This window comes from Lissotriton vulgaris, chromosome 6, assembly GCF_964263255.1.
Source record: "Lissotriton vulgaris chromosome 6, aLisVul1.2, whole genome shotgun sequence".
Lineage (NCBI taxonomy): Eukaryota > Metazoa > Chordata > Amphibia > Caudata > Salamandridae > Lissotriton > Lissotriton vulgaris.
The window spans coordinates 1220867210-1220894646 of record NC_141694.1 but is presented as its reverse complement, the minus strand read 5'-3'; the positions used below and the strand labels follow the sequence as shown (position 1 = coordinate 1220894646).

The 27437-nt window shown below is 47.6% G+C and overlaps 1 protein-coding gene across 2 annotated transcripts in view; it reads left to right on the top strand.

Annotated features, from left to right (window-relative positions):
• The window catches only part of LOC147708648 (cAMP and cAMP-inhibited cGMP 3',5'-cyclic phosphodiesterase 10A), a 1277009-nt gene that overhangs the window by 974445 nt on the left and 275127 nt on the right, over window positions 1–27437 (top strand). For both annotated transcript variants that reach the window (XM_086927318.1, XM_086927317.1), the window contains exons 16-17: window positions 28–178; window positions 9757–9912. In XM_086927318.1, coding sequence (XP_086783444.1) covers window positions 28–178; window positions 9757–9912 — 307 coding nt within the window. The remainder of the gene's footprint in view (window positions 1–27; window positions 179–9756; window positions 9913–27437) is intronic.

Genomic DNA, 27437 nt, shown 5'->3' with positions numbered 1-27437 from the left:
CTCACTTAAATTTGTTTTCTTTCCCAGCTTCGACTTTGAAAAGCTGTGTCGTTTTACCATGTCTGTGAAAAAGAACTATCGCCGCGTGCCCTATCACAACTGGAAGCATGCAGTGACGGTGGCCCACTGCATGTACGCCATATTGCAGAATAACCAAGGCATTTTCACAGACCTGGAGGTAAATTGTTGACTGTTTCCTTGGAAGAGTCATTCAGCTGTGTTATGTTTCAACGCAGAGTCGCAGAGTTTGTCAGTCACTACTATTTACTTTTTGTGTTAGCTTGAAATTCGGGTGGGTAGAGCCAATGGTAAGACTATTAAAAAGTCCTGTGCAGGCCTTAATGTTAAACCACAAAGTTGTTCAGAGTTGAGCTGGGCTACCCAGGGCTGATATACCCGTCGTTTATAGGAGATGGTGGGCTTTGAAAAATTGGTGTTTTTATGCACTGTTATCCTGTATGCTACAATGTGTAGATTGTAAGTTTTAAATATCATTTTCGAATATTGCTTTATTTAGTTATAAGACCATAAAAGCAAATAAATCGGCAAAACATCACTGTTCAAATCACATATTAGGCATACATATTTAAAAAAACAGATTAAAAAAAATCAAATTAATGCAATTCATAAAACCCAAAAGACCTAACGTGGAATGGCGCTGTTTGAGAATTACAATCACCTCAGGAGGGACCTACGGTGAAACACATGCAAGGACAAATTGCAGGTTAGAGTCCAACAAAAGCGAGTCTTTAGCTTTAGCCCTGATGACCCAGCGCCACTGGGAATATTTAGCCACAGCACATACCAGAGATTCCTGTGTTTCGGGGCATAGTAGCCTAAGCAACTAGCTGTATACTGCCTGCATCCCAACTGACTGCAATTCGGGATAATCCATGTTTTCCTAGGTCGGCTGTAACTGGGGTATAAAAAGATAAAATCCATTAAGGACTCTTCCTCCTGCAGGCATACCGGCACACAGTATTTCCACTAACATTAGAATGCCATTTTGAGGTAAAGGATAAAAGGGGCAAAGTCCTATATCAAACTTTAAGAAATGGATTTTTGGCCCCCAGGGCAACCAATAAAAGGCTCACATTCTGTTAATTTCTAGAGAAGCATTGGTAAGAGAGCCATGATTGATGGTTTGCATGTCGTACATTTAAATATAATGCGCTAGTATAGTGTTTTATATCCATTGCGAGGTGCTGGAGTGCACTGCTGGATGGGTAGCTTTACCCTGAAAGGGAGTGGTTGGTTGTAAGGATGTTGTATTCTCAGTGGCTTAGTGTAAGAAGTAACCTCCAAATCGGTCCGGACCCCTTGAAGCAGTCTTAATGCCAACAATGGCAATGGCATTCCTGCAAATTCTGCCAGGGACATATTTACTTCCTCCCAGAAGGGCTGGAGTTTCGAGCAGCCCCACAGTGTGTGATAGAAGGTAATCCGCTGTCCACACTGTCCTATGCAATGATCGTCCAAGGCCCTACCTATCTTCTGTGTTACGACCCTGTGTAATATGTTCTGTGCAGTAGCTACAATTGGATGAGATGGAAGTTGGTCCAGATGGCAACTTGCCTCTGGAAGTTTAGGGTGTCACCCCCAGGTTTTCATCCTCCAACTCCCCTATATTGTGCTGCCATTGTGCCCTTAATCGAGTTTGCTCCCTTTGTGCGTTTCTCATCAGTGTAGCATATGACATCCAAGCAGCCGTCATTCCAATGGGGAGCCTTCCTTTGTATTCTTGTCTTTGGGGATCTTGGCCTGGCTTGCAGGGCGTGTCTTATTTGCAAATATTTAAATATCTGGGTGGTGGCTATATCCTATTTAGCCTGTAAGTATGTAAATGGAAACCATCCCGTTAGCATACCACATATCCTCCTGGGCCAAGAGTCCATAAGTTCCATTTTTTAAAACCTGGTTAGTACAGTACGGGATATAGCCTTGTGCCCACCCTTAATGGGATTTGTGGTGTCAATCGCTTTTCCCACCCAATTTCCCTGGTCAATTTGCACCAAACTAATATAACCGTGGCAGTACCTGGGGAAATTCAGTGGTATGTTCCCCCCATACAGCCACGGGACGCCCCTTTGCTGGGGCAGCTATTGTTCTTTATAAATCAGCCTAACCTAACCTAACATGAAGGTAACCCCCCTCCCCTAGTACCCCTTGGTCCATCGAAACATGGGATCCATCAGCAGGGCATATGCCCACTCATTGATGTTGTGTGCTGTTCTGCTTCATAATACTCACAATACTGCAAGATGTAGGACATCTATGTAACGCAATCATCTTAAATGTGCCCTCACCCTATGTTATAGCGGCAGGGCCCACCAATGTTTTATGTCCTCCAGTCGCAGCAGGAGGCTAACATTGTCTGTGTAATGTGTATAGCCCTCTCTGGAGACCCATATACCCAGATATTGGAAGTGCAGAGGTTCCACCTTCAGCGGCACGGGTAATTGCGCCCCTGCTGACCACCCTCTTATTTGGAAAATAGGGGATTTCTCCTTGTTAATCCTCAACCTCGAGTAAGCGCCATAAATAGTGAACATTTCTTAAAGGCACTTTACGGCGACATCCGGGTCCGCTGTATAAAGCAGGACCCACCGTAAAACAGTGCGATCTGATCCTCCTACGATTCACTCCAGCACCAGCCCTACCCTTGGGCGTCCACCCCGATCCAGTCGGCTAGTGCCTCTATGGATATTGCAAACAACATCAGGGATAAGGTGCAGCCCTGTCGCGTACCATTTCAGATGTCCCCACTCTCCTGTGCAGATAGCTGAGTGGACTTCCACTGGCCCCTGAGTCATGCATCCTTGGATTACCTTAATTGAACCCACCCCCAGCCTGCATAAGGGATAAGTGCCAAATACCCAGGTGCTGCCACCACCCACTCCCCAATGCACAGCAGAGCCCGTCGGATAATCTGCTTTGCAATCGGGATGGTCATGGGGAGTGGTCCGAGGCCAGTCTTCATCATAAACCAGGTTCTCCATTGAAGACACCTCCCCGCCCCACAGATCCACCCGTCCCGCCCCCGCCCTCCATCCCAAGATCTGTGTCTAGGGCTTTCCACCAGTAGGTAAGCTCCATAGAAGTTTGTCGCTAGAGATCTGCCACTGCTTTCACCCTGGCTGGTTTCGTGGGTTCCCTTGTTGGGTGTGGGCGGCGACCGCCTCTGTGTCGCTCTGGTGTTCTGTTCCTGCCATTTTGGTTTCTGGCTCTCCTCCCCTTCGTCAGGTGGCTGGTACCCCTGCCTCTCCTATCAGTCTTGCACTGCCTCTGCTGCTGTGAAAAACTGAGTCTCACTCTAATCCAGGACACAGAGCTTCAGCTGAACATTGAGAGTATACCGGATATCCCGCTTATGGAAGTGCTGTTTAACTGTCCAAAAGGATTCTCTTTTTCATTTGACTACCATCGTATAGTCAGGGAAGATGAGAATCTAGTTCCTGTCTCAAACACATGAACCTGGCCACATTGGCATGCGGTATGGCTACAGAAGGGGGCAGCCATCCGGTAACTCTGTGGGCCCGCTCCACTGTAAACCACTGTGAGTGTTTCCCCTGCAGCACCACCGATGGGAACCACTCCTAATAAAGTTCAGCACTGGGGCCCCCGAGCCCCTCCGGGACCCCCACCACACGAACATTCTTTGGGCGGGAGCAGCCCCTGGCATCTGTCAGTTTATCTGCGAGAGAGCGGCTGCCTCTTGCTCCAGTACTTCCAACTTCCTCTATTCTGTCTGCCAGATTTTTATGAACATCCCTAAGCAAGTTCACCTCCTGAGAAACTCAATTTTAATTCCAGGGCGCACTTGTCTCTTTTATGGCCTGAGTTTCCAGGTCCAGATCCAGGTTATGTTATGTTATGTTATACTTTTATTTGTATAGCGCACGGCTACTCAGAAAGAGTGTCCCGGCGCTTTATGTAGGCAGCTCAACATAAGCAAACATAACAGCATAAAACAGAAAGAATAAGAAAAAAAAACCTAGAGGTTAAAAAGCCAGGTCTTAAGGCTCTTCCTAAACAGGAGCAAGTTAGGAGTACTGCGTAAGGACAGAGGTAGGGAGTTCCACAGCTGGGGGCCCTGAGACTGAAGGACCGACCCCCAGTGCGGGCCTTCCTCACTCGCGGGACCACGGCCGTAAACAAGGATTCCGACCAAAGTGAGCGAGCCGGGAGATAAAAGGCAAGCCTTTGCTGCAGATATCTAGCTCCCGAGCCAAAAAGTGCCTTATGCACCAAAGTCAAAGTTTTAAACATAATCCGTTTCCGGATGGGCAACCAATGGAGTGACTGTAGCAGCCCGGAAGCTCTCGCTCGCCTGTGAAGGCCAAAGATGGCGCGAGCCGCGGAGTTCTGCACTACCTGCAGCCGCTGAACCAGGTAGTCCGGGAGCCCTAAATATAGGGCATTAGCATAATCCAGTCTAGAGCCTATTAAGGCTTGAACAGTGACCTTTCTATGCTCTCTTGTGAGCAGCGGTAAGAACTTCCGGAGCATCTTCAGGATGCCGAAACAAGTGCCTGTCAGACCAAGAATGTATTATCTTAGCGTAAGGTTGTTATCAAACTTGACTCCCAAGTTTTTGGCCACCTGAGATGACTGAGCAGGAGGACACATGTCCACTGGCCACCACTCACGCCATTCAGGGTCGGCGGCGCAGCCGAAGAGCAGAACCTCAGACTTGTTGGAATTGGCCTTGAGGCTGCTCCGCTGAAATCAATCAAAGACCATCCCTAAGCACCCCCGGATGCTCTCTCCATCAAATGCCTGATCTTTCCTACATGTGAATTGCAGTTGCGTGTCATCCGCGTAGGACACGATCTGGGCCCCAAAAGACTCCACCAGTGCCGCCAATGGGGTCATAAAGATATTAAAAAGAGTCAGGCTCAACACAGACCCCTGTGGAACTCCGACTCCCAAAGGCGGCATCTCAGCGGAGCTCGGGGAGGCCCAGACCGTTTGTCGTCGGCCCTCAAGAAAGGATGTAAACCATTTGAGCACCGTCCCCCTGAGACCAATGTCATAAAGTCTGGCGAGAAGCGCCTCGTGGGGGACGGTGTCAAAGGCCGCCGACAGATCTAGCATGACAAGCATGGCCTTTCCTCCTGCGTCCAGTGTATCCCGAATAACCTCTGACACCTCCAGGAGTGCCGTCTCCGTACTTAAGTTAGGCCGGAATCCGGATTGCGAGGTGTGCAGTAGGTCATTTGATTCCAGAAAACTGGAAAGAACACCCTGCACATGCTTCTCCGTGATCTTAGCTAGAGCCGGGAGGAGGGAAATTGGCCTATAATTGGCCAGGACCTCGACGTCTAATCCAGGCTTCTTGAGGAGGGGGATCACCATAGCCCTTTTCCAGGCCCGCGGGACCCTCCCCTCCCTCAAAGACAAATTCAACAGAGGATTGACCAATGGGTTCACCACCGGTGCCATCCTGGCCAAAAATTTGGCCGGACAAGGGTCAAGTGGCGAGCCTGATTTAAGACTGGCCAAAAGCCCAAGGGAGGCATCGATGGAGACTGGGGGGAACTCCGCCAAAACAACATCTGGCGTGGACGATGGAACAGGTCCTACCCCGATGCTAAGAAACCCTTCATCGGACCTCTCTGGAAATGAGGCCTGAATCAATTTGATCTTCTCCGTAAAAAACCTCGCAAGATCACAGACCCACGCCTCCGATAGCACTATTTGAGGCAAATTGGATCTGGGAGCCGTAAACTCCCTCACCACAGTGAAGATCTCCTTGCAAGAGTTGGAAGACGCCTCTATCCTTCTGGCAAGATATTCCTTCTTCGCACAGAGAATGTTGCGATGGTAGGCTTTAATCGCCAACCTATATGCAAGTCTGGCCTCCCCATCATACTGCGAGCGCCATACCCTCTCTGCCACCTTACACTGGCTACGAGCGATACGCAGCGCCTCCGTGAACCACGGCGCAGACAATCGCTTAGCCATGGGCCGGGGGGCCATTACAGGGGCTAAATCATTCAGCCTCTCTACCAGCCAGCCCTGCAAGGCCTCTGTGTCCGACTCCAGGTCACCCGAGAAAGGGCACGGGTGATCGACGAATGCCTGAGCTAACAGCTCAGGCGTCACTCGGTGTAATTTTCTCGAGGCTGGCCTAGGTTGTAGGGGGCGCTACTAGACTAGGTAGTTGCTCACTCCCCAATAAGGAGAACCTGATCAACCTATGATCAGACCATAGCACCGGAAGGAGTTCAATATCCGCCAGAGGGATCGACGAGAACACCTGATCCAGGGTATGTCCTTTATCATGAGTAGGGCCAGTGAGAAAAGGAACGAGGCCCAAAGGCGCAGTAATGTCAAGCAATTTGTTTGAGTCCGAATCCTCAACCACATCCAGGTGAAAATTAAAATCACCTGCCAACAAACAATGCTGCGCAGACAAAGCCAATCCAGAGATGGCAGCCTGGAGGTCCTCTAAAAAAGAGCCCACAGGTCCTGGAGGTCTATATATCAGCACCCTTCCAAAGCTTGATGCGGGGTCAGTCTAATAGTAAAGGCAAGAGACTCAGAGCCTACGATAGTGTCCAAGGGGAGGATAGAGCATGAAACACTCTTCTTCACAACCACCGCCACCCCCCCTCCCCTTGGCTCTGTCCTGACGGAAGATGTTATAGTCTGATGGGATAGCCGCTAAGATGTCCGGATTTTACGTCTCCCCCAACCAGGTTTCGGTCAACAAAGGGCAAAGAGGTTTTTCCCTAACGAGAAGATCAAAAATGTCCAGGGCATGCCTGACTACTGATCTCGTATTAAGCAGTATGCATAGATGTTTAACACAGGCCTTGCCTGACCGACGAGTGGGGGGGGGGGGGGGGGGGGGGGGGCATGAACAGGCAACCATCCACACCCAGGGCAGAACCATTTACCCCTAAACTGACCCGGAAAAGCTGTTCGACAAGTACAGGAAGAAGTATTCAAGGCCCGAAGGGTCGCCGAAGAATAGCAAATCATCCTTCCTACGACTAAAATAAAAGATGTCGAGCCTGAATGTCTCGCCGCCCCGCCGCCTCCGGGACGCTGACGGGCAGGACTCTGGCAAGACTCAGGCAAAGAGAAGGCAACCCCGCTGCGCGATCCCGCTGCGCTAGGGGGACTGGTTTAAATAGGGCCTCCAGGTGATGTGCAAACCGCCCCACCAGGACGCTCAAGATGGCGCTCAGAAAGCGTCAAAAGCCCTTCCCAAGATGGCGCCTAAATTAGAAAGACAGGCGAGTCAAAACACCACCAACCCCAGAACCGGATCCGCTCAAGCAGCGGTGTATAAGCCTATCATAGTGCAAGTATAGGGCCAGCTCCCAGGCAAGATCAGGGGAAAATAAACAAAATTACCAAAGATAAAAAACGAGCAGTTTTAAAAAAACGCAACGCGGTAATCACGCAGCGCTCATGACAATGTAGAGCTGCCAAACCTGGCACACGATTCCAACAAGGCGGGAAAGTCCAGGGGACCGCCTTAAATAGGGCCTCCAGGTGAGGTGCAAACCGCCCCACCAGGACGCTCAAGATGGCGCTCAGAAAGCGTCAAAAGCCCTTCCCAAGATGGCGCCTAAGTTAGAAAGACAGGCAAGTCAAAACACCACCAACCCCAGAACCGGACCCGCTCAAGCAGCGGTGTATAAGCCTATTATGGTGCAAGTATAGGGCCAGCTCCCAGGTAAGATCAGGGGAAAATAAACAAAATTACCAAAGATAAAAAATAAGCAGTTTTAAAAAAACGCAACGCGGTAATCACGCAGCGCTCAAGACAATGTAGAGCTGCCAAACCTGGCACATGATTCCAACAGGTCTACCGGTAGGGGCAATTAAGCGCTGCCCGGATCTCTGTTTGTGAGGCACGGTCTCCCGCCGGCTTGGTGACTTCAGGACGAACAATAGGGTGCCACCCCTGGAGCTACCACAGACAGGTGCTACATGCTTGCCCTCTCAGTCCTCCACCTTCTAATCTGGGGTTTAATGGCTCCATGTAGTTTGTGGTGGGCCTACCAGTATGTCCCCCGGGGCGGGTGATCCCTTTGCAGCGCCCTAGGCACAAGCACTCACTCCTCCTACCGTACCTGTGGAAAGTGGCCACACCCAGAAGGAACCAGCTCCTCCGTTGTCGCAGGGCACATGCTGGATTCCCAGCCCCTGCTCTTGGTGCTCCTCATAAGTCTGCAGTAAGATGGTGGGGGGGTCCCAACCTCATCCACCCCTCACCCAGGTAACAGAGGGGCAGCTGGAAACAGAAACACCCTCACGGCAGTCATATTGGTCCCCACAATGTGGCTGGTCTTCCAGGACACCCTACAGCAGAGGTCTTCATGCTTTTTGATGCTGAGACCCCCTTGTCAAAATGTTTAGGCGTAAGGACCCCTGCCTGACAAGAATTTCTAGAGCCTGGTACTCCTCATCAACAACCATAAGCGCCCCCAATTCCCACAGCAAACAATTTTTACGGTGGGGGAAATAATATTAAAACAGTGTTTAGCCTACCAAACGTCCTTGAGCCTGGGGGTGTGGTCAGATGTGTATCTAAAAACAAAGGGCCTCATTTAGACTCCACAACCCCTGGGGGTCACGCCCCACTGATTGAAGACCTCTGCCCTACAGCCCTCTGGTCCTCGAAGCCACGCACTGTAGAAGCCATGGTCTCTCTGCGATGTGTGCCTCGGGAAGGCCAATCTCTGCCGTCTCCAAACCTGCCAACAAAGGGGTGGGCTGCAGAAAAAGTGGTACACCAACTGCCACCGGCATTCACACAGCCTTACCAGCAGCTATACTTCTCCCCTCAATATGGCTGGGCCCACAGGCCTCCGGGCCTCTTGGGCACACTACATGGGAGGAGCAGCAGGCACTCTATAATGCAGCGTCTTGGACAGGGGCTCACTACTGGCTGTCCACCATCTTTTGGGATGTCCGGTTGCAAGCGTATAGAAGGTGGATGGAGGAGAAACCAACACCACCCCTCCAGTCACTGCCACACCATCGTTGGCCACTGCCTGGGAGCTCGGTCCTTAAGCGGCCAAAGGAGGGAAGCTCCTAGCCACCTCCCTTGCAGCCATATTTTCAATGAAACATTTTACTTAGGCCTTGTGATTGTGTTTTTCAGTCCCACCCGTATGTGGTGTGTCCTGACAACATGGACCCTGATTGGGTGCACCCAAAAATATCCACAAAGGCATTTTGGAATTTTAAAAGTAATACTTATAGTGAAAGACGTTCTCTTGCTAATCTTTTTGAATTTAGTCCAGAACATCTAAAATGGGAATTACGTCAGAGTATTCATGTAGAATTGTACAAATAGAAAGAATACTCCCTTTGCACTTTTACGTACAAGGAGTTTGACGTTTTGGGACAAGTCACAAGGGGATGGACAGTTATTAAAAATACTCCTGTAGTGCTACTACTTGTATTCATAAATGTTTTTTTATATTGGCTCCTTATTGTGCAATAGCTTAATTTTCCGTTGCCATCCTTAAGATATTGTGCAAGTACACTTCCAAAGAGTAATCTTAAACATCTCTAAGCAAATAAAAACAAATTTCACAATGAAGGATGTTATGGAATTTTCCTTGTGGGTTATTTTCCCAAGACATCTCTGGAAGAATGGGAGTCTTGTCTACTTTGGAATGTATTTAGAATATATTAATTGTTTTGAATTTTGACTTTTGTGGTTAATAAAGTGCCTTTTGACAGTGTTTGACCGAGGAAAAATATTCTTTTTCCTTTTCTTGGTAGCGTAAAGGTCTTTTGATAGCTTGCTTGTGTCATGACTTGGATCACAGGGGATACAGCAACACCTACCTACAGAAGTTTGATCACCCCCTGGCAGCTCTCTATTCCACCTCCACCATGGAACAACACCACTTCTCCCAGACTGTGTCCCTCCTGCAGGTAAGGCTAATGAAGGTGTGACCAGGAGCTGGAATACTGCACTATTAAATCATGGTCACGTTCTTAATGTGGGTGTATGTTTATAGAAAAGGTCAAAGGCAAATATGATGTTGAGAATTGTTGGTAAGTCATTGCCTTGTTCCCTCCTCTTAGTCCATTATCTTAAGAGGTAGGCCCCCTGAACTGGACTCCTTGAGTTTCTTATAAATGTCACCCTCCACCAATAAATCCTTTTTCCTTGCTCCTGTTTGAGAGAAGATACTGTCATAGCAGTGGTCTGGATATATTTCCAAACATACAATAATCCAGAAAACGTGGCCAGTCATTGGGAAGAGAGACGCGCATAGTGCCAGCAGAGAGATAGTTCTGCTTCTCCCTGCTGAATACCCCATCTTCCACCTCATCTGTTGCTGAATAAGAAAGAGGTACCAGAACAGATGTTCCACGATTTTCCAAGGCTATCCAGGCTCCCAACACCAGGTTGGCCTACAAGCTGAACAGGAGAAAGTAGAATTCTCTTATTTTCGCCAAGGTGCTTTCACTTCATATTTCTCTGGTGAACATGCAGTTGTGCTGCATAAGGATGCAGATCAAACGTAGGCACTGATAAGAGTTGCTTTTATAGAGGAATACTGGAGCAGGCAAGTTGGAAGGAACTAGGATCATGGTAGCAAGATGAAGGGCTTCACATAAGCAGCAGGCTGTGCCTGTTTTCCCTTTTCTTTAGATATGTGTACATATAATATATATATATATATGCAAGGGAGTAGCAAGAACATTAAAAGTAGCACCCACTTTGAACTAAAGCACTGATGCCTCCAAGCAAGTGCGCCGATCCTCCTTAGAACACTCACCTGGTCTCTTACATCATGCATCTATCTATTCATTCTTTCACTCTTCCATCCACCTACTGATAGCCACTAATTCGCCTTTACATTCTGTCATCCAGTCATTCTTTCATCCATCATCTAAAATTTCCCCAATCCATCCATTCATCCACCCACCCAATTTGCCATCCATCCATTCATTCTACCATCCACCCATCCACTCTGCTACCCATCGATCCATCCACTCTGCTACCCATCGATCCATCCACTCTGCTACCCATCAATCCATCCACTCTGCCACCCATCGATCCATCCACTCTGCCACCCATCGATCCATACACTCTACCACCCATCCCCACTCTATTGATCCATCCATGCTGCCATTCATCCATCAACTCTGCCATCAATCCACTATGACATGCACTGTGCTATCCATTTATCTATCCACTCTGCCATCTATCCACTCTGCCATCTGTAATTCATTGACTTTGCAACCTGTCCATTCATCAACTCTTCCATCCATCCTTCCTATTAACCATCCACTCTGCCATTCATCCATCAATCCATCCACTCTGCTACCCAACCATCCAACTAGCCATGCATAAATCCTCTCTGCCATCCATCCATTCGGCAACGCTACCATCCATCCACTCTGCCATTCATCCACATTCACCCACCTATTCATTCATCCATGCTTCCTTCTTTTCACCCTTTCTTCCAATGCTCCTTCTTTCTTTCCCTGTTCTATTTACCCAGCTGTTTTTCATTACTCCTGCTTGCTCTTCTGTTGACACTGTATTCCAGCGTTAGTGATGAGCTTTTGTCTGCCGAGTTGCAGATAGATGAGGCCCATAAGCAAACCCACTTCGCTGGGGTGCGTGTGTGTGTGTGTGTGTGTATTTATATTCCCTGAAAAAAACAAAAGTTACAGGGACGTTATAGTTAGGCTGACATTTCACTCATACAAAACAAGAGAAATTCAGCAGTTATAGCTAACTATAACTTGTGCTCCTGCAATGCAATGCTTATGGCCTCAAATATTACATCACTCCTGACATAGTGACATCCCTGATGACATCTCAAATTACATCATCCACAGAATCTCTCCCACTCACACCACAATACAACCTTTCATGCACCCAATCCAACTTTCACACTACCATTCTCGTAACCATTGACACACCCATATCAGTACTTACATACCCACTCAGTGATCTTATGTCTACACACACATCCACTCAGTCACCCATACCGCCACTTGTACACAAACTCACTCCCTAATAAAGCCACTGTTATATCTATACTCCTACAGCCACTCACACACTTAGTCACCCATAGAGCTACTCACACACCGATAGTCAATCACACAGCCACTTACTCACCTATACATTTATACACACCCTAACTCACCTATTCATACAGATACTAACACATACTTACTCACCTATACAGTCACTGACACAAGCACACACTCGCCCATACAGCCACTCTCACAATATCTGACAAACGCAGACCGTCACTTATATAATGCAACACTCCCCTATACAGCCTTTCGCATATGTGGTTACCCATATGCCACTGACACAACCATTACCTCGTTGACACAGCCATATGCATACTCACCCACCCATACTGCCTCTCTGATGCACTCAACCCATACAGCCAGTAATTCACCCACCCACTCACTCATCCATGCAGATAGTCGCCCACCCACAGAGATACTCCTATACCCAACCTTTCAATAACCCATACAGCCACTCATGTACCTTCTCATCAACCCATACAGCCACTTAAACACCAACTGAGAGACTGATACAGACATTCACACAACCTAGTCACTCACCCGTACGTTCACTGAGACAAATATAATCACTCACATGTACAGTCAGTCACACACCCACTAAATCATCAATACAGGCACTCGTACACGCATTGATTTATCAGTATACCTTGGTGTGTATATATATTTAACACTCAAACGTTTTAGAAACACTCCGTTACATGATGATGTCATCAGTGATGTCACTGACCATGTCATGAGTTATGTAATATGTGAGGTCATAAGCATGGCAGGTGCGAGAGTTATATTTAGCTCGGCTAACTATAACTGCTGAATTGCTCTGTTTTGTATGAGTGAAATGTCAGCCTAACTATAATGACCGTGTAACCTTTGCTATTTTCAGTGCCTTTCTAAGGTTTTGTAAATTCCATTTCCTAACTAGAACACCCCTGTAACCTTTGTTTTTTTCAGTGACATTCTAAGGTTTTTTAAATGCTAAATCCTAACTATAACGTCCCTGTAACCTATTTTTTTTGTGCGAATTTCTGTAGTTTTTGAAGAGGTAGTCCGGTTTGCAGAGGAGAAAGGGGGCAGGCCTCTGACCAGCTCTCAGGAATTCCGCTGTGTAGGACTTACAGTAGGTAGCAGGAGGGCTTCTTGACCCCTAAGGTCCCTCTGGAGCCAAGGTGATTTAATTCCCTAACTAGTACTGCACCAGGAGGCACGTTTGCAGAGTGGTGGAGAAAGGGGGCGTGCCTCTGACAACTTCTCCGCAATCCTGCTGTGTGGGACTAACTGTCGGTAACAGGAGGGGTAGTTGGCTCCAAGGACGTCCTTGAGGGGCCAAGTACCCCTCCTATTACCTCCAGTAAGTCCCATACAACAGGATAGCTGAGTTCTGATTGCAGGTCACGCCACCTTTCTCCACCACTGTGCAAACGCACCTCCTGACGCACTACTAGTTGGGGGATGAAGTACCCTTGGCTATTGAGGGTCCTTGGGGGCCAACTGCCCCTCCTGTTACCCCCAGTAAGGCTTACTCAGCTGGATTGCTGAGAGGCGGTTAGAGGCCATGGCCCCTTTCTCTACCATTATGCAGAAGCGCCTCCTGGCTGGAGCCCCACCATGCAATATGATTATAATAGAGCCCCTGGGAGGTGGTGGTCCCGGGGCTGCCCCTGCATTTATTTTTCTAATTGCCCCTGGAGTAAATGAAGCATGGCACTTCGCGCTCAATTTTGTTTTGCTCCGGAAGTATTTGTGGATCCTCCGTGAATCCCCCAGAAAATGAAAAAAAATGCTTTTTGTGGCCCTAGGGGTGTCTGTGGGACTCCCTGAACAGGTCTAGGGGGCAGGGTGTTTCTACCCTGCCCCCTTTTCTTGTTTTTAAAAGGTTGTTGCTTGTTGCTCGGTTCAACCAGGTCACAAGATGGTTGCCAACACTTCCTGGTTTGAAATGTTGCCACCCAACCAGATCTCAGGCACGATATCAGGAGGGTTCGCGGATCCACCGTGGCCACAGTTGTATATCTGAGAAATTTCTCAGGAACTACTGAACAGATTTACAACATTTAACAAAAAGAGTGCTCCCTGGACCAAGAGCTACCTTTCTGTTAAATTTGGTGTAATTCTCTTCATCAGTTCGGGCTGTGGCTGCATCAACAGTTTCATATGGAAACTAACATGGAGAAAGTGTTTTGGTACCCGCCCCCCTTTTTCTCAGCCCCCGCTTGAGAGAGCATGCTGACATTTTCAAAACAGCAACTGACGTGACCGCCCCATTAGTTGAAAATTTCGCAAAGATTCGTCAGACGGTGCCAAAGTTATTGGCAAATCAAAACGACTTTTCCTAAGTCCTAACTATAACTACCTACTGGTGAACGCCAATAGCTAATATATATATTTCACATTTTCTTTGTGTAGAATGGCTGCCAGTGAACTGGCTAGCAAACACTACAGATGGGCCCAAACCCCCTTCAAAGATATAACTTCAGATAAAGTCCCAATCACCCTCTGCCTGAGGTCCATAGACCCAGTGAGCATAAAATAAAATGTTCAAAACATCATAGAAGGCGCACCGTCTTTTCCTGTAGTCTAGGCAGTTACTGACCTTGCATTTACTTGTTCCAGTCCCAAGTGGAATTCACTGTGTCTTCCATTGCTACTTTAGTGCATGCACTTTATCCACAGTTGATCTCCACCCCCCACCCCACCCCACCCCCCCACCTCCCCATGACTGCCAGTCAGCTTCAATAAATGATGGATTTTTTACTGTGACACGCCGGCTTATCTTTCTGATCTGGTATCAGGCTTCCTGTGGGAGCAAAGGAACCAGGCTTTTGCTTACACGCAAATTTACTGAGTTTGGAACTGTGCTGTAAGACCCTTTTCCAGTGTTAACTCCCTTCTCTCATCATCTAGCGAGGAAGAGTGTTCTTAAGTAATAGATTCAAACATCCTAAACAAGCATGCAAATAGCCCTGTTGGCTAGAAAGATGGATTTTGCATTTTCTCTTTTTGGCTCTCGAGCCCTTGCATAAGTGTGCAAAGTTGGAATTAAGTTTCTGCAATTCATCCCCTTCAACTTGAATTCCCTTCAGTAGTTTTTTTTTTACCAATTCCTTTGATCTGAGGGGAATTTCTTGAAACTGTGATCTGTAGCTTGTCTACTTTTACACACTTATAAGAAAATTCTGGCAGCTGTTTATTTGCTTTTTATTTTCCCAAAATACACTTTCATTTAAGCCAGCCATCTAGGTCATTTGTGTTCACAAATGTTTCAGCGGCTGTGGCTGAGATGCTGTACTTGATGCATCAACCTCCCCACTTATATCTACAGTTGAACATTATACACCCCCTGCCCCAGACTATGACAGTGCTATCTCTTCCTCATAAGGATCTTGAATATGAAGAAATCATTGCTAACATAATGAGTGTGTCGGGGGAACCATAACAGCAGCATTCAGTACAAGGCTGTGAACTGTGCTATTACCTTCTATGAGAGTGGCCACATTGACCTTTATATTTTTGCACTGAACTTGTCCATATAGAGAAAGAATGCTGACCCTCAAATGCCCTGAGGTTATGCAGACGAGAGCTGGATATGGTGACAAAAAGAATGTAAAGAAGTTGTTGTCAGACTCTGAGAATGGCATTGCTTTCATATCTGCACTTTTCACTTAAGGTGCTGGGTTTTCAACCGGGTCTGCATCTGATTCTGCATCCCTTAAATGATCATGTTTGCCATCCGAGTGGCCAGAATAGTATTGAGTTCCGTATCACGGACAAAGAAAGTATATCTTGGGAAGCAAACTCTCTATCTCTCGTTCTATTGGCCAGAATAACAATCATAACCTTTTCTTCCAATTTCTCTAAAACACAAGGTTTTACATAAGATGAGGAGGGTAACAGAGTTTTTTCCTAGTGGTTTCAGAATTCATGGTTTTCCTTTTCACATAGTGATTGTGGATCCCGTCTGAACGCTCTCAGTAGTTTCTTCCTCAGTGAGGCGGTCAGAATACCTATTTTGCCAGTTACATTTTATACATCACCCATATTTATTGCTAATTATGAGAAAAAAACACTTGTATATACAGGGATGGCACTTTCCATTTGATGGATGATCTAGTCCTAAATAGGTATGCATCTTTCCCCCTTGTGAAAAAAATGGTTTTATGGACACGTTGCCTGTTGCCTTACATTTGTTATCCGGGGTCATGTTACCTCAGATCATATCATTGTAATCCATAAAGATTGTGATCTATCTTCTTTTTGTTAGTTTCACTACTATTACCTAGTCTATACTAAACTATACACTTTCTGCTGGTTTGTAGGTGCTGGATGAGTATCAATTATAAGGTAATCAGCTTCCAGTAGGATTCAAAAAATAAAGTTAATATCATTTTATGGTAGACCACCAAGCGTCTGCTTTACTCAAATCTAAATGTCTCCAGTATCTGTGAAGATAAATAATTCAACGACCTTTGTGAAGTTAAATCATGGGAAAACCGTTTTGTTATAAAAAGAAATAAAAGTATAATTAAGAACCGAGATTATATGTTAGTTACCCTTATATTAGCTGAGATAAGATGGGCTGTCATTATGTGTTAGGAGACTTCCGGAGCAGTAATATCTATATAGCATTATGGATCAGTTTGTATACTGGTGGAATGTGAAAAAGAATCCAGGGTTCAAAACTAACCTTCACCACAAGAAGTGCAAAGGGATTTTTAGTTATTATAAAAAAAAATCAGCATTTTTTAAAGTTATTTAATTTAACGATTTGGTCATCAGACAGGTGGGTCCTGCAAATTGTTCAGGTCTATGCTCTACCTTTTTTTTCAGTACCACCCCACCTTCCACTGATTCTCTAACGGCTGACTGGGGATCATCTTTCCTTTTTGCGACAGGAAGTGCAAGCCCTTTTTGTGAAGGGAGCCATCTAGAGGGTATCTGCACCAGAAGCAGGTTATGGTAGCTATATCTGGTGCCCAATAAGGATGGAGGCCCCAACAGTTTAAGATCTGCCCCCTCTCAATGCCTTCTTCCATCGGGAAAGAATTTGAGATGCTCACATTAGCCCAGGTCTTATCTGCCCTTGACCCTGGAGACTGGTGAGTAGCTTTGAACCTGCAGGATGCCTACTTCTATATACCCGTCCTTTATACCCATTGGTACTAGCTGCGGTTAATGGTGGGCCAGGAGAATTCCAGTTTGCTGTGCACCACTTTGGTCTCAGCCGTGCCCCTTAAGGTTCATAAAAGCGGTGGTGGTAGCACACCTTCAGAACTCAGGGCTGCCAGCCTTCCCCCTACCTTAATGACTGTCTGTTAAAGGCAGGCTCACCCCAGGCAGTCGTTAACCACCTTCAGACTACAGCGAACCTCCGGTTATCTTTGAGGTTCACTATCAAAGTGCCAAAGTCTGGCTCCTCAGATGCTCCACTTCATCATAGCCATTCTAGACATGGTTTATTTTCATACCTTCTTAAACCTCCCCAATCCCCACCTTCCCCTAGTGGAAAGAGAGTTTAGGATATTTAGTCTATGATCCTGATCGTTTAGCCTCCGTCCTGGATTTAAGAAAGGTTGACTCTGAGGCTGCTGGAACTGATGGCCTCCTACATCCTGCTGGTCGAGCACGCCAGGTGGCATTTGCCAGCTCTGCAGTGGGACCTAAAATCTCAGTAAGCCCAACACCAAGGGGACCTCTCGGACTACATACAGATTTCGGAGGAGACTGTAAAGGATCTACAATGGTGATTACTGGACTATGGTTGGTCAGAAGCAGACGCCTCACCATACTTTACCCAGAGCGGTCATTGGTGACCAATCCATCACTTCTGGGTTAAGATTCCCACCTAGGAGAGGTAGAGATCAGAGGCATGTGATCTCTGGTGGAGTCCCATCTCCATTTCAGCCTTCTTGATCTGAGGACCATCTGCTTCCATCCATCAAAGGAAGGCTGGTACAGGTTGTCACGGACGCCATAGACATGTGGTCCCACATCAAACAGGCCAGGATAGGGTCCCAGACCCTGTGACAGAAGGCCTTGCACTTTTGGAAGTGGCTAGACGTTTAAGTAATCTTCTTGCGGTGCACCACCTGGCAGGATTGTTGAATGCTAGGGCAGACAAACTTTGCCATCTCGATCAGTTCGCCACTGCCGAGAATGCTTAATGTCAGCACTTCTGACCGTTAAAACCCCATTGCTTGGACAGCAAGGAACACTGGGTGGACGATTAGCTCTTAGTGGGTTTCACTGGAGCGAAAAAGGCAAAGCTGTGCAGAAGAGAAGCATGTCCAGCTGGATCATACTCTACATTAAGTTCTGCTACACATCGGCCAAAAGTAGCCTCAGCACATGCTCATTTAACCAGGTGCCAAAGCTGCTGCCACTGCGTTGGCATGCAGACTTCCTGTCCTAGCCATTTGGCAGACGACCACTTGTGCATAACTACACTATTGCCTGAACAGACCGGTTCGCTGAGAAGGGCCTTTTGCTGTCTGGTCATTGCAGGAGTTTCTAGTATGAGTCAGCCCACAGAGCCACATCCCAATAGGTACTGCTTTAGGAAGTGTTCAAAATTCAAAGAGTAATCTGTGGCTAGAAGTCTATATTAGAAAAACAAGTTACCTTTGGTAACACTCTTTGTTGTAGAGATTAGCCTCCGATTCCTCACTGACTTGCCGTCATCCTCTTTCTGTGAGTGGCCTCTGTCCACTCACAGAAAAATATAGGTCTGAGGAATGGCAAGGGAGATTATATTTGTGTAACATACCCATTCTGATAGATACATCTGCCGTGTGGATTCCTCACCTTGTGAATATCCCCCTTGCGTCAGCAACATTCGGAAATTCTTTTTCGTAGCCTCGCGCCGACGTGGATAGGACGTCACGGAGACACGGCTCCGCTCGCGACTCCGCTGACGTCACCGACGCCTATAACAGGCCCACGCCGGCGTGATGACATCAGTTCCCTTTTTTCCGCGTCGTCGACGCTAACGGTTATCGGGAATCTCTGTAGCCTACTGGTACATTGTTGCCATTTTGTTTGTTTATTTCTGCATCTCTGTATCCTGTTTCTTCGAAGATGTCATCTAAGAAGACCGGCTTCAAGCCCTGCAGGGAGTGCGGTAAAATGATGTCCATTACCGACCCCCATGAAGACTGCATCTGGTGCTTAAGTTCCGACCATGATGTGGAGGATTGTTCTTCATGTCGGAAGATGAATCCGAAGGCCCTGAGGGAGAGAGAAGCCAAACTTCTGGTTGCGAAGGTGAAAGCTGGAAAGGAGAAGTCGTCGAGGTCTCGTTCTCGAAGGGCGAGGTCGAAGTCCAGGGCGAGGTCGAGATCTGCTTCACGAGAGAGGTCGTCTTCGAAGTCGGCTTCGGGTCATGTTTCGAAGTCGAAGAAGAAGCACAAGAAGAGGAGACATGAGTCCCGACTTCGGTCTGGTAAGGAGTCGGGCTCGAGGTCGAGGTCACCGAAGAAGGTACGTTCGAAGGTGGTTACCCTCGAAGTCTCCGAGCATGAAGGTGAGGCCTCGCCATCTGAGTCGCGTGGGCGATCTCCATCTCCGGCTCCGAAAGCTTCTCCGGTTCCGAGTCCGTCTCCGGCGCTGTCCCCGGCCCGTGAAGAGGAAGAGGCCCGGGAGGATGTGGATTCCGCGCCTGTCGAAGAGCCGAATCCGATCCCTCTTCAGGACCGGCCTGATGGTTTTCAGCCGCCCTTTCCTGCTCCAGGCCAGGACCCTTCTGCGTTTCTTAACGCAATGTATGGTGTCTTCTCAAGGGCGTGGTACCCCTCTGGTGCACCTTCGGGTCCCACGGGTCCATTGGCGTTCAGCCTGGGGGTTCCTCACTCCTATCCTCCGGCTCCGTTTATGCCCTACATGCCGGCTCCGACGCCGCATTGGCATTTCCCGGCTCCGCCGAAGTCGTTGACGCCGATTCCGGCGTCGCCTGCTCCTGATCATCCTCGAGGGCATTCTTCTGTGCCGTCGGATTCGATACCGGCGTCGGCCCTGAATCCGTCGAAGCCGCTGGTGGATCCGGCTGCGAGGCGTGTTAAGGAAAGATCCAGAAGAGAAGCTCAACGCCTTCTGGAGGAGCAGAGTTATATGGGCTCTCAGTCTGACGTTGAGGAAGGTGAACTAGAGGAGAGCTGTTTTGAGGAGTTGGCGGATTCTGGGACCCTTGATTTCTCTCCAGAGTGGGAGTTGCCCTCAGGCTCAGGTGCTCCGTCTAAGGATATCCAGCCTTACCATCTGGTTATGAGAAAAGCTGCTGAGCTTCTTCAATTGACTCTGCCTACAGTGGAGTTCAAGTCTAACCTCCTCACAGAAGTCTTGCATTCTCCAAATTCGGTGGTTGAGCCTTTACTTCCATTCAATGATGCCTTGACTGATCCTATTATGGAAGTCTGGAAGAAGCCTTTGTCTGCTCCTGCGGTATCAAAGAGTGTTGCAAGGAGGTACAGGGCTGCCCCTGAGGACCCGGCTTTTCTCTCTTCACATCCTTCGCCGGAGAGCCTGGTCATTCAGGCTGCCTGTTCGAAGAAGAGTCTCAGTGCCTTTCCGCAGGTTCCTTGTGAGAAGGAGGCAAAGAAACAGGACCAGGTGGCAAAAAAGACCTTTTCATCGGCTAGTATGGCCTTAAAGTCAACTAATGCCACATGCCTTATGGGGAGGTATGTTCATGCCCTGATGGACTCCTTGCGTATCCTGGCCCCTAAAATTCCTGACGCAAACCGAAAGGATTTTGAGGAGGTGATTAATGACACTCAGGCGGCTGCCCGCCAGGTAATTCAAAGTGGTCTGGACACTGCTGACTCTGTGGCTCGAATTATGGGCACCGCTGTTGCGACAAGGAGATCTGCCTGGTTAAAGTCATCGGACTTTTCGGCTGATGTTCAGGCGACTCTGCTTGATCTCCCCTTTGATGGCTCAGGTCTCTTTGGGAAAAAGGCGGATACTGCTCTTGAGCGGTTCAAGGATTGCAGGGCAACAGCGAAGTCCTTGGGCCTCCAGATCAGGGGCGCTTCTTCCGGCAGAAGGTTCAGGGGCTTTGGTCGCTCCTTTCGGAATTTCCGGCAAGGCCAACAGCAGCAGCAGCAGCAAAATTCTATGTACAGATCGTACAGGGGAAAACAAAGAGCGCGTCCTCGTGGACGTCAGCCCTCCTCTTCCTCCACCTCTTCCAACCCCCCTGCCGCAGAAAAGCAGCCCTAGATCCGCTATTGAGGATCATGTGGGTCCGGTTGGGGGTCGGCTTACCCATTTTCTACAGGATTGGGAATCGGTTACGTCAGATCTTTGGGTTCTCAATCTTGTAGAAAATGGGTATGCCCTTCCCTTTCGGGAATTTCCCCCTGTTTACCCTCCTTGTCAAGGTTTTTTCACCCAGGAACATCTGTCTCTTCTGCAAGAGGAGGTTCTAACTCTGTTACGAAAGGGTGCGATAGAGGTGGTCCCAGAGCAGGAAAGGGGTCAGGGATGCTACTCCCGGTATTTCCTGATCCCCAAGAAGGATGGCAGGCTTCGTCCTATCCTGGACCTCAGGATCTTGAATCTCTATCTCAAGCAGGAGAAATTCAAGATGCTCACCCTTGTTCAGGTTCTTCAAGCGTTGATGGAAGGAGACTGGATGGTGTCGCTCGACTTGCAGGATGCGTATTTCCACATCCCAATCCTGAAGTCGCACAGGAAGTATCTCCGTTTCACGGTTGGGTCGCAGCACTACCAGTTTGCGGTCCTTCCATTTGGTCTTACTACTGCGCCTCGAGTCTTCACCAAGGTGATGGCGGTGGTGGCAGCTCATCTCAGGAGATCGGGGATACCTGTGTTCCCGTATCTAGACGACTGGCTGATCAAAGCGGAGTCGTCGGAGAAGGTGCTCCATCATCTGCAGGAGACAACTCAGTTGTTGTTCAGGTTGGGTTTTTCGATAAATGTACCCAAGTCTCACCTGGTGCCCTCCCAGCGCAACCTGTTCATAGGTGCCGTACTGGACACTACTGTTTGTCGTGCATTCCCTCCTCCTCAAAGGATTCGCGACATACAGGAAATGATTCCTTTGTTTTACCCTGGAGCGGTCGTTCCAGTCCTGAAGGTCCTTCGCCTGCTCGGTCTGATGGCTTCTTGCATTCTGTTGGTCAACCATGCACGCTGGCACATGAGGGCACTCCAGTGGTGTCTCCGCAGGCAGTGGTATCAGCACAACGGAGATCTCGGGGAGTCGGTGAAGATCTCCGGAGAAACTGCAGCGGATCTGTCTTGGTGGGGCGTGGAAGGCAACCTGTCGCAAGGGAAGCCTTTCCATCTACCTCCATCGGTGGCCACGGTGATTACGGATGCATCCACTCTAGGGTGGGGTGCTCATCTGGGGGATCTGGAGGTCAAGGGTCTTTGGTCTCCAGAGGAAAGGTTGCTTCACATCAACCTTCTAGAGTTGCGGGCGATACGTTTGGCGCTCAAGGCCTTCCTCCCTTCCCTTCGCGGTCAGTCGATCCAAGTTTTGACGGACAACACGACCGCGATGTGGTACATCAACAAGCAGGGAGGAGTGGGGTCGCAGTGTCTCTGCAGAGAGGCTCTGCGTCTCTGGTCCTGGGTTCAGGACCATCAGATTTGCCTGATGGCAAATCATCTGGCCGGAGTTCTGAACGTACGTGCGGACAGTTTCAGCCGGCAGTTCTCTGCCGACCACGAGTGGAGGCTTCATCCAGAGGTGGTTCGTCACGTCTTTCGGACGTGGGGGACCCCTCGGGTGGACCTGTTTGCCACTCGCGAGAATGCTCACTGCCCGTCATTCTGCAGTCTCCAGTATCCGATGCAAGGAGCCTTGGGGGATGCGTTTCAGTTGAGTTGGGGAAATCAACTCCTTTACGCTTTTCCTCCCATACCCTTGATTCCTCGGGTTCTGAGGAAAATTCGCCAAGACCGGGCCCAAGTTATATTGGTCGCCCCGGATTGGCCAAGAAGGGTGTGGTATACAGATCTACTCCACCTCTCCTCTCACCCGCCGCTCCGTCTCCCTCTCAGGGCAGACCTCCTCTCTCAGATGGAGGGGCAGGTTCTACACCCCCACCTCCAGATATTGCACCTTCATGCCTGGAGATTGAACGGGGCAACCTGATTTCCTATTCTCTCACACCTGATGTGGTGGATGTCATTTTGTCTGCTAGACGTGACTCCACTAAGACTGTCTATTCTTATAGATGGTCTAGGTTTGTTGTTTGGTGTGGTGAGAATGATATTGACCCGTTGAGAGCCCATTTATCAGATGTGCTCCGGTTTGCTCTCTCTTTGGCTCAACAGGGGCTGGCAGTTGCCACAGTTAAGGGCTATCTTTCGGCACTGTCAGCTTTTATTTGTTTGCCTGATCAGCCCTCTCTTTTTAAGTCACCTGTTGTCTTGAGATTTTTGAAGGGTCTTGTAAATAAGTTTCCTCCTACCCCTTTTATTGTACCTCAGTGGGACTTGAATCTTGTTCTGACTTTTCTGATGGGCTCTCCCTTAGAGCCTCTTCATAAATGTCCTATGAGGCTTTTAACCTTTAAGGCAGTTTTCCTTGTTGCAATTACCTCGGCAAGGAGGGTGAGTGAGCTTCAAGCTCTTAGTTCCAAGCCCCCGTTCCTGACCATACATGCTGATCGGATGGTTCTAAGGCCCAGGGCTGCTTTTCTTCCTAAGGTGGTGACTCCTTTCAACCTTGGTCAATCCATTACCCTCCCTACCTTTTATCCTCCCCCACACCCTTCCAAGGAGGAGGAGAGGTTGCACCGTCTGGACCCTAAGAGGGCGGTGTCTTTTTATTTGGACAGAACTAGAGACTGTCGCTTGGACGATCAACTCTTCATTGGCTTTGCTGGCTGCAAGAAGGGAAGAGCGGTCCATAAAAGGACTTTATCGAGATGGATCATTCTGTGCATAAAGGTCTGCTACTCTGTGGCCGGTAAGGAGCCTCCGGAGGGTATTAGAGCTCATTCCACTAGAGCTAAGTCATCTACCTCTGCTTTGGCTAGAGGTGTTCCTGTGGAGGACATTTGTAGGGCGGCAACCTGGTCTTCCCTCCATACTTTCGCGAAGCATTACTGCTTGGATACGGAAGTCAGGAGGGACGGCCACTTTGCGCGCTCTGTCCTTCAGGATTTCCTAGTTTAGAAGAGTGGACACCCTCCTCCGGGAGTGGGGACTGCTGTGGCACTCTATTCACAAGGTGAGGAATCCACACGGCAGATGTATCTATCAGAAGAACAAGTTACTTACCTTCGGTAACGCTTTTTCTGGTAGATACTATATCTGCCTGTGGATTCCTCACTGACCCACCCGCCTCCCCGTTGTCCACTCTTCTTTGCCAGAGTTGTTGTACTGTATTGTATATTTATTTTAATGTCAAGGAAATGTTTCATTTGCTTCCTGCATTTGCTTTACACTGTGTGTTTTGCTTTGACTATTGTATACTGTGTATGCTTTGTATATATCTACTGTCATTGGTCCGTCCGTGTGCCTCGATGGCACGGAAAAAAGGCGGAACTGATGTCATCACGCCGGCGTGGGCCTGTTATAGGCGTCAGTGACGTCAGCGGAGTCGCGAGCGGAGCCGTGTCTCTGTGACGTCCTATCCACGTCGGCGCGAGGCTACGAAAAAGAATTTCCGAATGTTGCTGACGCAAGGGGGATATTCACAAGGTGAGGAATCCACAGGCAGATATAGTATCTACCAGAAAAAGCGTTACCGAAGGGAAGTAACTTGTTCTACAGGGTGCAATGATTATGGTTGTAATATATGTGAGCTGTTTGTGAGTATTACATCTGATTATGATAAGTATCAGTGTTGTTGCAAAGATTTGTTACTTGCAGCTATGCAACTGATAGACAGCAGTAACATTATCATATATAGTACCCAGCCATGACAGAACTGACTAGCCTAAAGTGACTGCGCTGTATGTGCCTATCCTGTTGCTATTTGAAAAATGTTGTCTATCTACTCTGTTGATCGTAAACACATAGGGGTGAAGGTTTGAATAAACAAAAGTGAAATGAATACGACGCTGACATTGACAAAGGCCAGTGAGGCCGAAAAACGTTTGTTAGCAGCACAGTGGTAAAATAAAACGCTTTTAATATCGTGCTCTTGAGTGCATGACGTTTCCTGTGAGGGACTATTTTTTGGAATTGTTAGCTAAATCGCCTTCGCTAGTAAGTTGTACCTGTCACGTAGGAGAGTGGCATATGTGGCGAATCTGGGAAATATATATATGTGTGTGTGAGTGTGTATATATATATCAAGCTCCAGTTGCCCATTCGGCAGGAACGCACGCACACACTGATTGGAGAGAAGTCCTTTATTGGTCAAAATTGCTCTCAATGTGCAGAAAGCTTCACACAGAAGGAGTCGTCGATACTGCCTGACGCGCTTCAAAGCTGGAATGCTTCTTTCTCAAAGGCTCGACATCACGTGCTTTACGCTGACACACCTCCTTTATTCAGGATAATACCACACCTTCCATTTAGCAAAGATTTATGGGTCCTGTAGTGTGCCATGACATCAAACCCTATATGGGTGCTTTTTGTCCGCTGCATCTCGCACATTTCAAGTCCACGGATGGACCTCCGCACAAGAGGTCAATTTCAATCCATAATCAGTGTTCCATATACAGAGCTAGATTGGATACCAAGCCCCATGGTGCCCGCACTTCACTGGACGGTGCGCTCCTCGCGGCAAGGGCTGCAGCGTAAATTATCAAGCTCCAGTTGCCCCTTCGGCAGGAACGCTCGCACACACTGATCAAAGGTAAGTCCTTTATTGGTCAAAATTGCTCTCAATATGTAGAAAGCTTCACACAGTAGGAGCCGTCGATTCTGCCTGACGTGTTTCAAAGCTGGAATGCTTCATTCTCAAAGGCTCGACATCACGTGCTTTACGCTGACACACCTCCTTTATTCAGGATAATACCACGCCTTCCATTTAGCAAAGATTTCTGGGTCCTGTAGTGTGCCAGAACATCAAACCCTAATGGGTGCTTTTTGTCCGCTGCATCTTATATATATCTTGGCTCCTGCTGCACTTAGTTCACGCACTCGTACACGGGTGCTGTATTTGCGGAAAGTGCTGCCGCAAAATATAACGCGTCTCGTCTCCTCTTTCAAAGAGACACAGCACTCACGGGGGGAAAGTCGTAGATTTTATTTTGACTTTCAAACGCACCAGACGCGTTTTGGCATACGCCTTCCTCTGTGGTACAGGGGCATGTCGGACGCGGCCACATTATATACAAAGATGTGATCACTTTCAAATTTTCAACATAAACATTAACAAAGGACAAATACCCTCATGTTTCACTCCATTGTGCGAGCGCCATCTTGTAATGGTGTAATACGTAAATTCATTGATACACCATATTACTAAGAAAATATATATTTAAATCCTATAAGGATCTTGTTATCAAGCCCTGTATGGGCTAACTCTTATTGCTCTATCATGCCCTTTATTCAGGATAATACCACGCCTTCCATTTAGCAAAGATTTCTGGGTCCTGTAGTGTGCCAGAACATCAAACCCTAATGGGTGCTTTTTGTCCGCTGCATCATATATATATATATATATATATATATATATATATATATATCTCCGATTCCCCTCTGCAGTGCCCAGCCGGAACACAGCCAAAGGAACGAAATACAGACTCCAAAGTTCGTGGATTAGCAGGTCTTTATTTTGTTATGTTGTCAGACGCGTTTCGAATACCTCCATATTCTTTCTCAATTGACAAACAGTCCGCTTTTTGTTTTTATACATTTTTTGGTGTAATGCTTTCACCTCATCTTAGTGCAAAGAAAATAGAAGAAATACTATGTACATGTGCATACTGGGTTTTGTAGTTTTAACACCCAAGATTACCAAATCAATTGCCTAGCGTTTTTGTTAAAAAACAAGATAATATAACTGCATGAATGCTGGTTCATTGATGAAAAATACAACGCAATGCACAAATATGTTAATGTGTCAGCACAGAGCATATCATACCTTACATCTTTTGGTCACTTTTATATATGCTTTCATCGATATTCATGAATGTACCCGTAACATACAAAAATATATACATCTCTCCTTTATAAAAATATATATATAAATAAATATGCATGTTTATATACAATATAAAAATAGAAATATACTGTAAAAATATTGGTACTTCAATAATCGCTGTGCATATCTATCGGAATGAATTCCAAGATTGAAAAAAGGACCTGAGCTCATTGATCTTGAACTAATCAAGATAGAGTAGTGCAAAATAGAGCCATGTGCAAAAATACAAATTAAGTGCAAACGATGTATTTATAGCAGCATGAGAGTATGTCTTCAACTAAAGTGCTTAAGATTTACAGTGATATTTTCCCCCTACCATGATATTGGT